The 16,318-nt window shown below is 45.3% G+C and overlaps 1 protein-coding gene and 1 non-coding gene across 2 annotated transcripts in view; both read right to left on the bottom strand.

Moving 5' to 3' along the window:
• Positions 1 to 4: 4 nt before the first annotated feature.
• Positions 5 to 158, bottom strand: LOC111812509. The gene has a single exon (XR_002818001.1). It is a non-coding gene; the product is annotated as a small nucleolar RNA SNORA62/SNORA6 family (small nucleolar RNA).
• Positions 159 to 5,692: 5,534 nt separating this feature from the next.
• Positions 5,693 to 16,318, bottom strand: part of Slc25a38 (solute carrier family 25 member 38) — an 11,680-nt gene continuing 1,054 nt past the window's right edge. Inside the window, exons 2-7 of the mRNA XM_023700640.1 lie at positions 14,438 to 14,652; positions 13,320 to 13,404; positions 10,092 to 10,271; positions 9,682 to 9,850; positions 7,826 to 7,992; positions 5,693 to 6,418 (exon numbers count right to left, since the gene is read on the bottom strand). Coding sequence (XP_023556408.1) covers positions 6,296 to 6,418; positions 7,826 to 7,992; positions 9,682 to 9,850; positions 10,092 to 10,271; positions 13,320 to 13,404; positions 14,438 to 14,652 — 939 coding nt within the window. The 3' untranslated portion in view covers positions 5,693 to 6,295. The remainder of the gene's footprint in view (positions 6,419 to 7,825; positions 7,993 to 9,681; positions 9,851 to 10,091; positions 10,272 to 13,319; positions 13,405 to 14,437; positions 14,653 to 16,318) is intronic.

The raw sequence follows: 16,318 nt of genomic DNA, 5'->3' as shown, positions 1-16,318 counted from the left end.
GCTGAGATGTGGCAGTGAACAGTAGCAAACTCCAGTCACAGAGGCAGGCTCCACTGGTGTTAGCGAAAATCCTGCCATTAATGTAGCACACTTCCGACACCCAGAAGTTCACTGGCTGGCCAAGACTAGCCTCCACCTGGGCTTTAATAGTGTGCTGTCTCGACTCAGCTGGCAATCTGCATTTCCCACTCTTTCCCCTGTACTAATCAGTAAGCCTCTTATCATTCTTCTCTCACAGTGGGGGTTGTATCTAGGCTGAGTGAGCAAGCTGTCACTTAATCCCCCCCCCCCCCGCCATCATGCGCAACCGAGTACTTCTGGGCTGTTTATACCTCTTACACCAGTTTCTCCTCAGATTTCAGTTCAATGTTTTAGCATCCATGAAGCTGAAGGCTCTACGAGAATACTTCACATTCTGTAGCTTCTCACTACTCACCAGAGCTCAAACTTTCTTCCCAACCACCATCCCAAAGCAGTACTGCTCCTCAAAAACGGTACACCCAAAACTCGTACTTACAGCTAAAATAACAAAAACCAAAGCAGCAACTGACCATCACTTTTCCTTTTATAGATATACTGCTCCATCTGGAAATCCAGGTTGGTGCCACCTAAGTGGGTTCCTGCAGCAAGGAACTTGAGGACGTCCTCCTCCTTCATTTGCAGGACATCAAGGGCTCCGGACATTGTGAAGTTTCCCTTTAAGTTACGATGGGAATCTGGTATTTATATATATATATAAAAAAAATTAGTTATTTGCTTTCTGCATGAGGCACTAAGCTTACAGCACAGGATGGGAGGGCAACACAATACTCACAAATAACATGCAACACACAACAAATCCTGCTAAGGAAAGTGGTATGGACTACATGCCAAGCTAACTGAACCAGAAAGCAGCAGGTGAAATGTTATGCATTTTTGAGACAGAGTCTCCCTGTGTAGTAGTGTGGCCTCCAACTCAATGCAAGCCTGCTTCACCTCCCAAAGGAGATTACAGGCATCTACTGCCACGCCCAGTCCGTTATGCTTTTCAATATATTCACAAGTGAAGGAAAAGCTGCGCATGAGGAAAGGTAATTAAAGGTGAAAGACCACATTTGGGGACACATAGTCAACAGGTTTTAAGACACTTCAAAAGACTACGCAGGGGGCTGGTGGGATGGCTCGGTGGTCTAGAGCACCTACTTGGAAAAAGCTTAGCAAGGCACGGGGACCGCGGTTCAATCCCCCAGCACCGCATGCCAGCCAGCCCCATCCCCTGGTGGGCTGAGCTGGCCACACACACACACACACACACACACAATAAACAAACAAATAAATAAAAATTTAAAAAAAAAAAAAGACTACGCAGGTCTATCAGAATTGCTCCCCCATTCCACTGTAGCAAGCTAATGGTTTAAGATGCAAACCAAGAGGTAGTTAAGGGAGTTTTACTAGGAGAACAGCTCCTGGGCTTAGGGGGGAGGAGTGGCTGCATGCAGCCCTCCACCCAGAGCTAATCAGACATAAGCAGAAACAGGCATTGTTCAGCTGTTAGTGGCCACTTGTTACACGTGGCTTGTGGCCTTAAAATGACCTCAGGGTCTCTAACCCAGTTTTCCAATCCGTAGGGCCTAAAAGGAAAAAAACCTAGCAAATGCCGGTTACTTTGCAGGCGCTTACTATGACGTGCGTGCAACTCCCTGGAGGTGGGAGGGCACTCCACACTGTCTGCGTCAGTTTACACTGGTCTCAAGAAACCTAGCTCACTAGTGGTTCATTCTTCGTCCCCAACTCTGCCTCAGGCCGACCAGAGAGCTGCCCCACTCTTAAGGTATAGAACTCGACCAGCCCGGAGGACGGAACAAAGACGGCCTGGCTCGGCCACCGGCCAAGCTGGGGCCCAGCGGGCAAGAGCGCGGAACAAGGCGGGTCCGCCGCCACGGCAGCCTGACCCAAGCTGGGGGCGGCCCGGCCACGTGCGGGCCGCGGCGGAGGCAGAACGCGCCGAGCCCCCGCGCACTCCCAGCCCGACCGGCTCTCCGCCCGGCCCTTCAGCCCGGGAGGCTCTTCCTCGCCGCCTTAGGAGGCGCCGGGAAGACCGCGGACGACTCACCAGGAACAACGCCGTATGGACCCTACCGGGGAGCACGGAAAGGATAGGCGGCCGGAAATGACGTGATTATATAGGCTGCCGCTAGCCAATGGAGAGCAACCAAAGCGGAAGGAGGGCGTGGCCAGAGCGTGCGCTCGGGGCGGGGCTTCCTTTCCGGAAGGCGGGCGGAGCGGCAGGGGCAGCGCAGGCGCAGACTCGGGCGGGCCCGCGGCCGAGGTGGGAGGCGGCGCCCTGGGGCCTGCGGGCCGTTCCCGTCGGGGACGCGGGCGTGCGTCGGGCTCGGTGGCGCTGTGGGCCCTCGTCGCTCTCGGCGCCGTTTCTGGTCTCTAGGAGCAAACGCCGCGGGAGTCTGCGCCCAGCCCTGCTGCTGTGGTTGCGCGGGAGCGCCAGCCGGAGCGCTAGTTCTTGGAGAACAGTTTAGTAACACGTAATTCGTATTTTTAATATTAGCCCATGGAGCGTTTTCCCAAAGACAAAAAGACTACACAGGTAATAGAATTTTTTAATGAAAGAGGCAAGATCCATCAGTAGTAGGCTGTTAATAAAAATTTATTCCGCCCAATTCAGTAACAGCCATTAAGATTTTTATAATATAAAAGATTACAGGAGCAGGGCAGATAACTCAGAAAAAAGCGCTTCCCTGGCAAGCCCAAGGGCCTGAGTTCAATCCCCGGTTCCGCGAAAAAACCCACCAGAATGAGGGCAGTTAGGACAATTTTTGAATTGCGAAAAGCGAAAAGCTGATGGTAAGCAAGTAGCTTTGTTATTAACCATACAGCGGTATGTCATTCCCGGCTGCATTAAGAATCGCTTGGCATTTTAAACGCAGGCACTAACCCTAAGGAAAAAACTTAGAAATACCTCCCTTAAAATTCCTAATTAATGCTCAGCCTAACTGGGAAACACCGATGTAAGAGTGGGTAGGGTTTTGAGAGAGGGTCAGTTTTTAGTTTTTCTTTTTTTAATGAACACTGGTTGGTTGTAAACTCAGTGTATGGGAGTATGTTCAAAGCTAGCTCGGGGAAGCTCACTGGCATCTTGTACTTTTGTTTTTACTTTTTCTTTTTGTTCCATCCAAGTTTGCTCTACAGAGCTGATTTCTCCCACATCCATGTACCCTTCACTTTTGAAATAAACTTACAGCACTGTTTTTGGCTTGTGTAGTGCAAGTCTTTGTTCAAAGCAGGAAGGTGCCGGTCTACTTTTGATTGGCAAATCAATTGTAAAGCATATATATATCTCAACAAAACCAAGAGGCAGAGGAAAGTAAATTCTTGTTTGGAATATGTGTGCTAGGGATATTTGCCGCAATGCTCAGAAAGGCAAATTTCAGCCGTTAGAGAAAGTTAGACCATTTTCCCCTAGGTTTATCACCCTCTGTCCCCAGCAAATGAGAAAGTCTTGTGGGAACTTGTTGAGATTCTCCAGCCCAGTCTAAGGGATGCTGTGCGTGTTCCACTAGAGAACCCTGGCTTCAGGTTCCATGGCCTTAGGAGACGGAAAGCCCTGAGAAAAGGGCGTGCAGGAGCCTACCTCAGGTTTTGGGGAGGTGGCAGCTACACCCAACCTGCCTTCCCTTGTCTCCTTTCATTCCTTAGTGCTTCCTCTAGCACTGAGGCTCACAAAGGCACCTCCTGGTGTCTTAGGTATGAGAGGTTAGGACCCTGCTGTCTGCTTCCAAACCCTTACCCAGATTTTTTTTTTTTTTTTCCAGTACCAGGGATTGAATTTAGGACCCTGTGCTTGCCAGGCAAGCGCTTATTCTACTGAGCTATCTCCCCAGCCCCAGATTATTTTTAGTAAGGTATTTCGACCTACAGTATGAACTTAAACTGTAACCTTTAAATCATTAAGTAAATTTAGTACATGTGTTTGGAGTTGAATTGTGCCCCCAAGCTATGTAGTGTCAAATGACATTTAGAATAGGATACTCACATGTGTAAGTTTTCTTTTTTTTTTTGGTTTGGTTTGGTTTTTGTACTGGGCATGAAACCTAGGATTTGCACTACATCCCCAGCCTTTTTCAGTATTTTTTATTTTTACTTATTTTATGTATTTAGTACAGGGTCTCACTACACAGATCAGACTCGTAGTGATCCTCCTGTTTTCAGCCTCCCAAACTCTGGGATTATAGGCGCATAGGCGCACACCACCACACCCAGTCTCAAATCACTGGTCTTAGCGTGCCCCGGGGTGGGGCCAGCTTGGCATGCCTGGGATCAAACCCAGTCCCTGTATCTGCCTAAGCAGGCGCTTTAATCCGCTGAGCTATCTGGCCAGCCCTTTTCAATATTTTTTTTAGATAAGATCTCACCAGCCCACTGAATTGCTGGCTTGTCTTGACACTGATTCTCAAAATAATGCCCCTCACCTCAAAAGTATCACATCATTGTTGCCACTTTTTTTTTTTTTTTTTTTTGGCGGAAGCAGGGATTGAACTCTGGCCTTTTGTGCTTGCCAGGGAAATGCCTATTCCGCTGAGCCATCTCCCCAGCCCGTTGCCACTTTTGAAAGCAGTTCAAGTTGTTAGTCTTTCTGATGTGTAATGAAAAATATGCTAAATACTGGCTGAGCACCAGCCAAAAGAAAAGCAGGTCACAAGACACTGCACTGTGTCCTCATTTGACTTCTGGCTCTTCCCCAATATCAAAATTTAGGACACAAGGCAGCCACAACATAAAGTCATTAAGGAGGACTTCCAGAACTGCTTCAGAAAGCACCAAGAATGGTGGGATAAGTGTGTTTAAAGCAAGGGGAAGTACTTTCTGGGGGCATCAGTGGTAATGTTTTTACAGCAATACTTTTTTTTAAACATTCACCATATTCTTCAGTCATAGCGCGTATACTCACTCATACAACCATATGCCAGTACGCAAATACTCATCAGTATTTATGGCATAGTCAAAGTGAAAACAACCCACATGCAATGAACAAGTATCATTGTTCTGTCTGTATCCTTAGGATCCACATGGCCACAGTGAACTTGTTTTCCTTGTCATTATTCCTTAATACAGTGTACAACTGCATATGGCATTTATATTGTATTAGGTATTTAAAAATAACAGAAATGAATGTATAGAACTCTGTAGGTTTTATGCAAATAAATACTCTGCCATTTTTCATAAGCGACTTGAATATCGCTGGATTTTGGTGCCTCAGGATGCTAAGGTGTAACTATACATTTATACGATATTTGGCTATAAAAGGGAACAAATTGTTAGAAATTCCACATTGTGAATGAACCTCAGAAACATGCTGCCTGGGAGGCAACAAGACTACAGATTTTATGACTGTACTATGCAAGTGTCCAGAAAAGCCTGGGTAGTAAGCTGGGCACGAGTCACTACGACAGAGAACTTGCTGGGGGTGCACGTGTCCTAATGCTGACTTACAACGATGGCCGCACTAGTCAGTAAAGTTACTGAAACTCGCTGAACTGTACGCTGAAGTGAACTGCAGGATACGTAAAATGAAGGTTTTTGTTGTTAAGTAGTCTTTTTTTGGCTTTAGAGACCCATGTAGGTCAACAGCTAGCCACCCTTGAACTATTTTGTTATTTTCCAATAGAGTGATAAAATAACTATCTGGGTTTCCTAACAATTTTCACTAATAAAGTGCTTTATTTTATATATCCTTTAACTGCAGAAAATGCCAGAATAGCTTAGATTTACACAGTGCAGAGCCAAGATCAAAAATTTTTATTTGTACATTTGGAGGCCAATAAGTCACTGCTCCCTTTATCCAGAGGGTCTGAGCTGGCCAGGGATCCATTAAAGAACAACTTCAGTTCCTCCTCCTCAGGACAGCAGCTCAGACACAGCCTTCAGCCTGCTGGGCCAGAACACCACCCACAGTCCTCACCGGGCAGTTCCTCAGCCAGGCATGAGGCTGCTGCTCTGGACAGTGACTCCTCGCACAGGGCACATCCCAAAGGAGCCCCGGTAGTGCAGGGGAGGCCACCTGAAAGGTCCTCCTGAACATGCCTCCCCAGGAGCCCTGTGGGGCGTGCAGGCCTTTCTCCAGCTCCCCAGGGTACGGTGTGACTGTGACTCCACTCCTAAGGGCCCAAGGACTCCAGTCAGACCTGTCTTCCTGAATGAGGCTGGAGGCGATGGTGTTTCTGCCTGGCTCTCCAGGAAGGACTGCACTTGGCTACAGTGCAGTGAAGCAGCACTCAGTAGGGTGACGGCACACTCTTTCCTGTCAGGACTTCAAGCCCATCTTCGCCATCATCTCTTCGTACACCGTCCACGCCATTGCTGCCATCAGAGTTCTGCGAAGGGCCCGCGGAACGCCGCCTTGGAAGAAACCACGCAGCCCATAGTCCTGTGAAGAAAATAAACATTAGGCTCCAAAAGCAAAGGAGTAATTCAGTTATCCGCCTGATGTCGGACAAAGTGGCTCTGGACTGCCCCATTTTGTGAGTTTTAGCTTAAATCTTACGCCATATTTATGAAAAATGGGTCCAAGAAGATAACAACTAAACTTAAAAAGAAACCTCTTTTTGCACAGTTGGCAGGCTTTACATTTTTAGCCCCTTCTCCTACGCTGTCTAGGAGAATTTCATAGCTAAAAAGCTATTTGGGGAGAGGTGAGTGTGCTAAGCATGTTTGCTACCACTGAGACACACCCTCAGCTCTCTTAGCATATGTAGGGTTACTATGGACAGTACGGTTTGCCAACTACATGGAAGTACTAAGCCACAGTGGCAGATGAAACCCAAAGATTTGTTTGCCAAGCCCTGGATCCAGGATGAAGGAAAAGTTAGTTGGTCATTCGTCTATCAGGAGGGAACACAATTTTTGGAATTCACTGTATGCTCTCTTGGTGGTCCTACCTTTTAAAATATATTTAAAAATATATTTGGCTTTTGGAGATACAGTCTTGCCTGTAGTCCAGGCTGGTCTTGAACTCCTGGTAATCTTCCTGTGAAACTGATTACACATGCATGGCACCATGCTTAGCTCTGTCTACCTTTCTAAGAAAGGCAAAACATTTCTTTCTCTCTCATAATCTGGAGTGATTTGCAACTTCACATACACTAAAGAATATATTATAAAACTATTATTTTAGGGATACAGAATAAGGTAGACAGCTTAGTGTAAGGAATGTTAGTGTCACAAATTCACAGTTTTAACACAACTGTCTGATTTGTGGTAACAGTGCTGTCCCAAAAGGGTCAATCCTTTTTTTAGGTTTAAAGCACTAGTTTTTAAATATAACATACTGTCCCTTAGACCTACAAAACTCCTTAGCTTCAATACCACTTCCCCATTACTACTAAAGGAAGCTGCTAGAATAAAATAAAGTGTGTGCTCTTTTTCTGATTATATTGTCTTAGATCCTTAAGCAGTTTTAGAGCCATCCAGATCTCCTGCTTCAGTAGGTCTGGGGTAGAATCACAGTCTGCATGCTGACACATCAGCAGTTCTGATGTATCTGCCTCTTCCTTTAGAAAACAGGTTGGAATCACTGAGAACTTTTAAAAGAAACTTTTTTTTCTTTTTTGGTGGTAGCGCTCAAAGCCAGGGCCTCCCACATGATAAGCACATGTTCTACCAGTGGGCTACACCCTTTGTGAAAACGGATACTGAGTTCCCCAACCACCCTAGATTTTGATCTGGGAAGGGACATCTTTAAAGCTCCCCATGATTCCAGTATGAGTGACAGAGGAGAACTGCTCTTGAGGGAGTTTCCTAGTAGCAAGGACCTGTACTTTCGCTCCAGTCTTACTTTGAAAATGAGCGTTACTGCTTGGCCAATCCACTGAAACTTCACTGGGGAGAGCTGCATATGGGTTTTGATAACATCTGCAGGCTGAGTTACCAGTGAGGCCAGAATGCCAGCAAACACCCCACAGCTGAAATTCACAATGGGAACGAAGGCCACGTCCAACTGGTCTGAAACAGAATGACATAACCTGCAGTTAGAAATCTCACATGCATCAGAGGAAGGTCAGTGCAAGTTGGCTATCCATTCTTCCCAAATGTCAGAAAGATGTGGACTCAAAGATTTAAATTATTTATTTATTTTATTATTTTTAATCTTTTTTTTTTGGGTGGAACCAGGGATTGAACTCAGGCCCTTGCACTACTGAGCCATCACCTTGGCCCAGAATTAAATTTTTAAAGGTGCAACTAATACATGTAGAATGGAATCATTATGATTCATAAAGGATGTTAGAGAATATATAAGTGAAAAAGCCAAGATTCAGTTATCTTCCCACAAAGATTCTAGGAAGTTACAAAAGAAAAACTGAATTTTCAGGGAAAACAGCTGGCATTTACTCCTACAATATGGCAAACATAGTATCATTAGCCTGATCTAAACACAGCACCTGTGATATGTGGTCTCATTGCTAAAAATGTGTAACCAAATCTAATTACATAAATTTATCACACAGAGCTAGATTCCAGGGTAACAACTGGCCTGTGCGCTTGGAAATGAGCACAAATTACCGCAAGACATATTCCTAGGACAATTAGAGAAATGAAAATATGGACTATAAAGAACTGTATGTTATACTGCCTATATCTGTTAAGGTCAGGGACTGCCCTTATTCTTAGGAAACACACACTAAGAATTTCAGGGTAAAGTGGCACCATGCCTGCAACTTATTCTCAGAAGAAAAGATGCACACTGTGCTGGTTTTGTGGCTTGTTTGTATGCTTAAAATTATTCCTAAGTATCAAATAAAGAAAACTGAGAATTGAAAGTGCACTCCCAGGGGTCAGGAATACAGATCAGGAATACAGCACATGGGTCATGCCGTAGGTCCAATCCCCAGCACCCGAAACACGCACGCATGCACGCTCTTCCCTTCTTCCTTATTGACACTGCCATAGTGTTCTGTCACAGATAGGTCATACCTGATGTGACTGGAAAAGCAGCAAAACCCTCCGCATCACCCTGACTGTGCTGACCACCAGTCCTGAGGGGAGCCCTCGAGCTTTCTTAACTACCCACACACCTCACTGAAGGCAGGCTCCACTTGAGTGGCTACTTACTGCCCACAGATTTTGCCCACCAGGACTCTAAACCACCCGAACTGGGAACACAGCAAGGGAGGTGACAATCTTTTTTCCTCAAAACCCTACGCTAAGCCATGCATGGTGGTGCATGGCACTCAGGAGGCTGAGGAAGGACTGTGTGAGATCAAGGAGCCTGGCTACACAGTGAAACCATGTTGCCAGAGACAAACAATCCATCCCTAGCCACTGATGTTTTCCAAACTTATCTGAAGCAGATCACACCAGAGGTTTCTTGAAAAATACAGACTCCCACATTGTACCCCACAGCTGCTAACTAGGTGGACTCTTACGAACAAGTCCTGGGATGCTGCAGGACCTCTGCAACACATTTTCTACTTCAACTAGCCAATCCCTACCCCAAATCATAGTAGCACAAGTACTCTTGGCCTTAGGAGGATATAAACTCCAAGGGGAAGAGCCAAGTCTGTCATTTCCACCTTGGCCCCACCACCCAGCCCATATGTATAAAAATAAAAAAAAGTCTCACCTCCCAGAGAAAACAGAGAACCCAGTGTCTTAGAGACATCTCTTTCCCATCACACCTCCCTTTACCCATACCGTGGAGCACTATGCTTTTGGTCTGGCTGTAAAACATCAGGTAGATTCCTGAAAAGGGTGCATCACGAAGGAGAGTGGCTGTCAGGCCACTGAAGAGGCCTCGGTGGCCCTCGCTGCGATAGATGCTCCTCAGGGCTGTGTAGATGCTCTCATAGCCATACCTCCCACTCTACAAAAGGAGCACAGGTTTAAGTACCTGACAGAGACGCCCTGCACTCGAGCAACGATCCAACACACTTAGCGTCACTTGGCACTCCCCACACTGCGGCCTAGCAAGCCTTCCACGAATCCTCTGAGCACCTCCCACTCGTACATCAGTAAGAATATAAATCAAGAGCTGACACCAGTGATTACCATCCAAGGAACCAGTAGCTCTGTGTGCCCACCCTGAAGCACTAAAGCAAACCCACCTCATAGCGTGTTTTGATCACTGTGATGGGTGACATGCACACCCCTGCAACAGATCGAGAGCCCATGCCCAGGATGACTGACTCCAGGGCACTAGGAGGATGGCCTCGCAGGAAATACTGCTTCAAAGAGTAGAGCGTGCCAAAGTAGATTCCAACACCAGGGACACATCTCACGATGGACTGCAGAAAAAGTCAGAATGAGGAATGATAAAAATCAAAGATTCTGTATTCACTTGGTGTTCCCAAAAGATGCCAAGATGACTTTGCATGCAAGTAGTTTATTGAAGGCATAGCAGCAACACGAATAGAAAGTAGGCAAAGGAGAAAAGGTAACTAATAAATGGTGTTATAAAACCAGTTGTGGGGCTGGGGCTGACAAGATAGCTCAGTGGACTATACGCTTGCTTAGGCAAGCATAGGGACTGGGTTCGATCCCTGGCACCACATGCTGCCCTGGCCCCGGCCCCAGGCGTGTTGAGCTGGCCACCGAGACCAGGTGTGGTGGCACACACCTGTAATCCCAGTGCTGGGGAGGCTGAAAACAAGATCACTGTGAGTCTGAGCTGCACAGTGAGATATTGTACCAAATACATTAAAAAAAAATTGTACCAGTGGACACTTAATCCTTTTAGGGGACACTGTAACAGTGTGGAACACAGCTCCACTGAAATGGGCAGCAAGGTGAAGTTTAGACTTCAACTCTCATCATTCAGGGGTTGAGGAGTGCTGAACTGAGACTGAGCATTAATGCTTTGGCACTTCCAGCAGGGAGTCCTCAGGGCCAGAAAGTCTTCAGGAAAATACAGATGTGGAGCTTCCAGGCTGCTTTCACTGCAGTGTTAAGAATGAGGATACAACAATGAGTAGGGGTCCAGCCGTTTCTGATACAAAGACTGTGTCACACTAAGAAATCATACCCAAGATATAAAGATGCGGTATTTCCCTGAACCCTCAATCAGAAGTTTATGAAGTACAAGAGATGAGCAGGAAGTGCAACAGTCCCCTCTTATCAGCAAAGAAACTGTTCCAAGGTCTCCACAGAATGTCTTTAAACAGTGGATGGTACCAAACTCTATGTACACTGTTTTTTTTTCCTATGTTGCATATATGCATGGATGATAAAGCTTCATTTAGAAGTTAGGCACAGGGACTGGTGAGATGGCTCAGTGGTCTAAAGCACCTACTTAGAACAAGCTTAGCAAAGCACAGGGACCGCGGTTCAATCCTCCAGCACCACATGCCAGCCAGCCCGCCCCCCAGTGGGCTGAGCTGGCCCCACAGAAAGAAAGAAAGAAAGAAAGAAAGAAAGAAAGAAAGAAAGAAAGAAAGAAAGAAAGAAAGAAAGAAAGAAGTTAGGCACAGCAATAAATAGAACAGAGGCTACAGGATTTCACCATAATGAAGTTATGTGTGGTGTCTCTTGCTGTTTGTATACTATAATCCCCTTCTTGTGGTAATAACGATAAAATGCCTACGGGCTGACACAGGCATTGCGATGTAACATGAGGCCACTCCTGACAGTGTCAAGCAATGACCATGCTGACGCCTGGATGGCAAGAGCAGATGATGCTGACGGCTGGGGAGCCTTAATAGCGTGGGGGTGTGAAAAGCTCTTGGAAGGATACCGTAGCTGCATGTTTTTATCTCTTTATGAAAATGTTACTACATGAGCTGTAACCCTCAATCATCTGTGTGATCATGCCATGTTCTGTTCAAGGATATTTCTGTCCTTTAATGTCTGTGTAATCTAAAACACTTCAGCAACTTTTGATAATGTCCACAGCTGCTGGCTCTGCTCCAGGTTCTTCTCCTTAATTTTCCTCTTTCGCTGCACCTGGCTCAGCAAATTCCAGTTCTTCAGTCTTTGTGCTTCCTGAGGCTGCAACATGCTCCTCCATCTCACTCGCACCCTGAGGCCTCCTCAGCACTTTCCTGGCGAGGTTCTAGCGGGCATGTTTCTGCAGATGTGTCTGGTATCACCACACCGGAAGATCTGCTTTGGGAGGTACCCTTCCTCAATGCTGCTGCAAATACAGCTGCAGCTTCTTCCAGCAGATAGCAGATAGTGCTGCTCCAGTCTAGTAGTTGTTCTATCTCAAAGAGAAACTGTAAAGTGCTTCTTTTAAGTGAAAAAGTAGTTCTTAAGTCAAGGAAAATTCCTCTATTTTTCAGCCCAAACCTACTTGTGAATGCATGTAACCCTCCACTACTTGCACTCAATGGAGCTGCTCATTTTGGAGGATCTCTTGTTGGGGGTTCGCATGTAGCTCCCTGCTTTCTGGCACAGTGCACTGTCACCAGCTAGCACAGGTTCTGTGTTCCTGTCTTTGAGAAACTTAATGTCTTTTCCATCTTAACTTTGCACTTATGACACAATATTTGTAATTTGAGGTACAACAGCAAAACCAGCACAAATTTCTTTTTCCTTCACAATTTCACAGAACAGTCATTGATCTTAGCACTCTTGATGTGGGACATTTTTCCTCCTTAAGAACTACTTTTTCACTTAAAAGAAACACTACTACCAACACCACCTTTTTTTCTTTTAACATTTTATTTTATTCTTTATTTTTTGGTCAGCTCAGCCTGCCCTGAGGGCAGGGCTGGTGTGGCATGTGGTGCTGGGTATCGAATCTTGGTCCCCTGCACCTGCCTAAGCAGGTGCTTTAGACCACTGAGCTGTCTTGCCAGCCCCCATCACCGCTCTTGTGTGCTAGGAATACTATGAAGTAAAATAAAGGTCACCTGAAACAAACATGGCTACAAAGTGAGTAACGGGCAGGTGGCACATGTAGCAGAGATGTGCTACACAAAGGGATAACACATCTTGGACTAGACCAATGGGGACAGCCTGAGATTTCATCAACTACTCAGAACAGTGTGCCTTTTAAACTTATGAACTGGGGCGGGGGAGACAGTTCGGCAGTTTAAGCATCTGCCTGGCAAACACAAGGTCCTAAGTTCCATCCCCAGTACTTTAAAAAAAAAAATTATGAACTGTTTCTTTCTGGGATTTCCATTTAATATTTTCAAACTGAAGTGGGCTGAAGGTGGATGTCATAGAACATGAAACCATTGATGGGGGAAACTATTGTACTCTGACCACTTCCGGCTTCTGTATCCCAAGAGCTGGTGAGGTGGGTGAGAGACTGCTGCAGCAAGACAACCCAGACCCAGGAAGTTGCTTACAGGGGACATCCCTTTCCAAAGGCCCAGGAAGTTGCTTACAGGGGACATCCCTTTCCAAAGGCCCAAAAGACTCTCTGTGCGAACCACCTTCAAGAGTACAGTCAACATCCCAATGCGTCTGGACCTGAAGGTAGATAAGACAAGAGAACATCACTGAGACCACATCCCACTCCAAGACTTCTATTTCCTCACTCTTCTCTATTCTCGCATCCTCTTCCCCTACTCCCTTTCTTCCTCTTTCATAGTAGAAATTGAACTCAGAGCCTGGTGCATGCTAGCAAAATGCTCTAATATTGAGCTATAATCCCAGCCCTTTATCTTATTTTGAGACAGGGTCTCATTAACTTGCTGACAGTACCTTTGAATTTTCAGTCCTGTTGCTCTAGATTCCTAAGTAACTAGCATTACAGTTGTTATTCTGTATAGACTGCTTTCTAAAATACTTAGAAATCTAGGATGCACTGAAGGAATCTCTTCAGTGCATCCTAGAATTATTGACTTCCCATGAGTACATTACTATCTGTCCATTTATACTGCAAATCACTGGATAACCTCCTATCACATACATACTTTACACACACCCCAATGCTGGGCTTCACACAGTAGCACAGAATAGACATTCAAAAATGACATTACTTCCAGAAAGCCACCCACTTCCTGGCAGTACAATACTGTAATGTACATGCAATATACAATTTCTCATTTATGACATTCATTTAATGATCTAGTCAAGGTAGCAGAGCTCTGTCATTAAAGAAGGAATGTATACAGTTTTCACAAGCTAGCACAATAAAATGCAAATGTCAAAAAAAAAAATTGGGGGCTGGGGAGATAGCTCAGTTGAATAAATGCTTGCCTGGCAAGCTCAAGGACTTGAGTTCAATCCCTGGCTCCACAAAAAAAAAAAAAAGCAAATGTCATCAAAGCAGATCCTATGGAATTGGTTAGCAAAAGACCCCATTTAATTATAGAAATTATCACATACAAAAATACATTCACAGGAAAAAGTACATAGAAGACAAACGGCAGTTAAGTACATCAGTGTTTCTCAATAAGCATCCACCAGAATGAAAGTTGATTAACAGGTGAAGATGGTCCGGCAACCTAAGAAGTTGTTGAACCAAGTTCCCCAAAGCAACGCAGGCGGCAAGCCCTACCCATGGTCTGAGGCCCGGAGAGTCTGCAGGCGTGTTTTAAGGAGATCCAGAGGCTGGAAAAGTAGGGTGGAACAGGTCCCACTGATGGAGCCACACAGAAAAGCCTTTATCACCGGATGCAACTGAAGGACAAGAAAACACTGTGTTAGCAGCTCCACGTAGCAAGCCACATGGCTCTCTCCACACCTGGCCCACTGACCTCCTCTTGGAAGGCTCTACCAGACACTCATCTGCTGGTGCCCCACATTATCTGCACCTCTACGGGAAAAGGGTAGCTGAGAACAACTCTGGAATGTTGCTGGGGACACTGTACACTCTAACAGGCATGTCTCTAGTGCCACTAACAACTTCATTTCCACTGAGCCACATATCTATTTCTGTGTGACTTAACACACTTCTCTGTTTGTTCAGACTCAAAAGAGTTAATGGTTGTTTCTTTACCTTTGGAAAAGCAAAATTACATGAATATAATGTTAACACTAACCTGTTGGTTTCCAGGCTCTTTTGCTTACAGGATCTGTAGATATTTACAGGTACAAATCAAAGCAAATGTGATTTTAAGCACGGCACAATGTAAAAGAGAAGTATCATTCCAGTACAATCTATAGACGTCTTGTGTTTAAAATTTTCTTTTGCCACAATGACCTATCTCAATGGGATCTAAATTTCCTTTTGTTTTCTTTCTTTCTTTCTTTCTTTTTTTTTTTTTTTTTTTTTTTTTTTTCAGTAACAGGGATCAAACTCAGGAACTTGCACTTGCCAGGCAGGTGTTTACGCTACTAAACTATATCCCCGGCCCCTCAATGGGATCTAAGCAGACCACACATGGAGCAGAAGCCACCCCGGGCAGCCCTTGCACTACCACACACTGGTTTATCCAAAGGTACCACTGGGACACAGAAAGTCTTCAAATCCTAAACCTACCTCCCTTATACACATCAGAGCTCCCAGTACCAGCACTACTTCCCAGGCCCCTAAAACCCAGCAGGATGACAAACAATGGCATTTAAAAGGCATTTTGAAAAGCACTCTCGTCCAATGAGACACTTAGCAACTTACATCCACAAAGACATCCTCCCTCACTAAGTGGCATTTGCACTTTTTGATTTTAAATAAATGACACTATAGTTCTAAAATATTAAGATGAATATAAAGTTTTTCATTGAACACATCACACAGTTACTACTAGGAATGGAAATGTCTGTAATCTACAGAACTTGTTTCACAGAGAAGAGAGATCACCACAAGTCCCATCAAATGAGCAGGTTATAACTAGAATTACAAACTACGGAGAGGACTAAATACATCCATACATCTAAATGCTGGAACTGACCACCATACTCCCAGCCTCCGACATATTAACCAAAGGTTTAACACAGTAGATAAAACCAAGCTAAGTGCCACATTTCCAAAGTGCTGTGTTCTGTGGCATCTGTGGGCATCTCAAACCCAACAGGTCCAAAGTGGAAAGGGGGCTGGGGCTTTTCCACACACCCCTCTCCAGTCCACACTGGGCCATCCCCGTGGCGTCCGTGAGTCCTTCCTCCTCAAGCCTTAGGCCTCTCCCTTCCCTGATATCTTTGCCTGAAAACAAGCACCAAAACTTCATCTTTCCAGCCAAAGTTGTTCCACCTGCATCACACTTTGCCAGCCACTTCTCAGGCCTTCAGTTCACCATGCAGCTCAATCTCCTCTACTGAGGCAGCTCTGAGGGGTCACCACAGCACCCCCTTTCATTTTCTGTCCTTACGTAATTGGTTTTTTGGTTTGTCTTTTTTTTTTTTTTTTTTTTGGACACAGGGTCTCACTCTGTTGTCCAGTTTGGTCTTGAACTCATTATGTAGTCCAGGCTGATTTCATTCTTTTTTTTTTTTTTTTTTT

Source organism: Octodon degus, unplaced genomic scaffold, assembly GCF_000260255.1.
Source record: "Octodon degus isolate 3935 unplaced genomic scaffold, OctDeg1.0 scaffold00126, whole genome shotgun sequence".
NCBI lineage: Eukaryota > Metazoa > Chordata > Mammalia > Rodentia > Octodontidae > Octodon > Octodon degus.
This window is presented reverse-complemented; position numbering and strand designations above follow the sequence as displayed.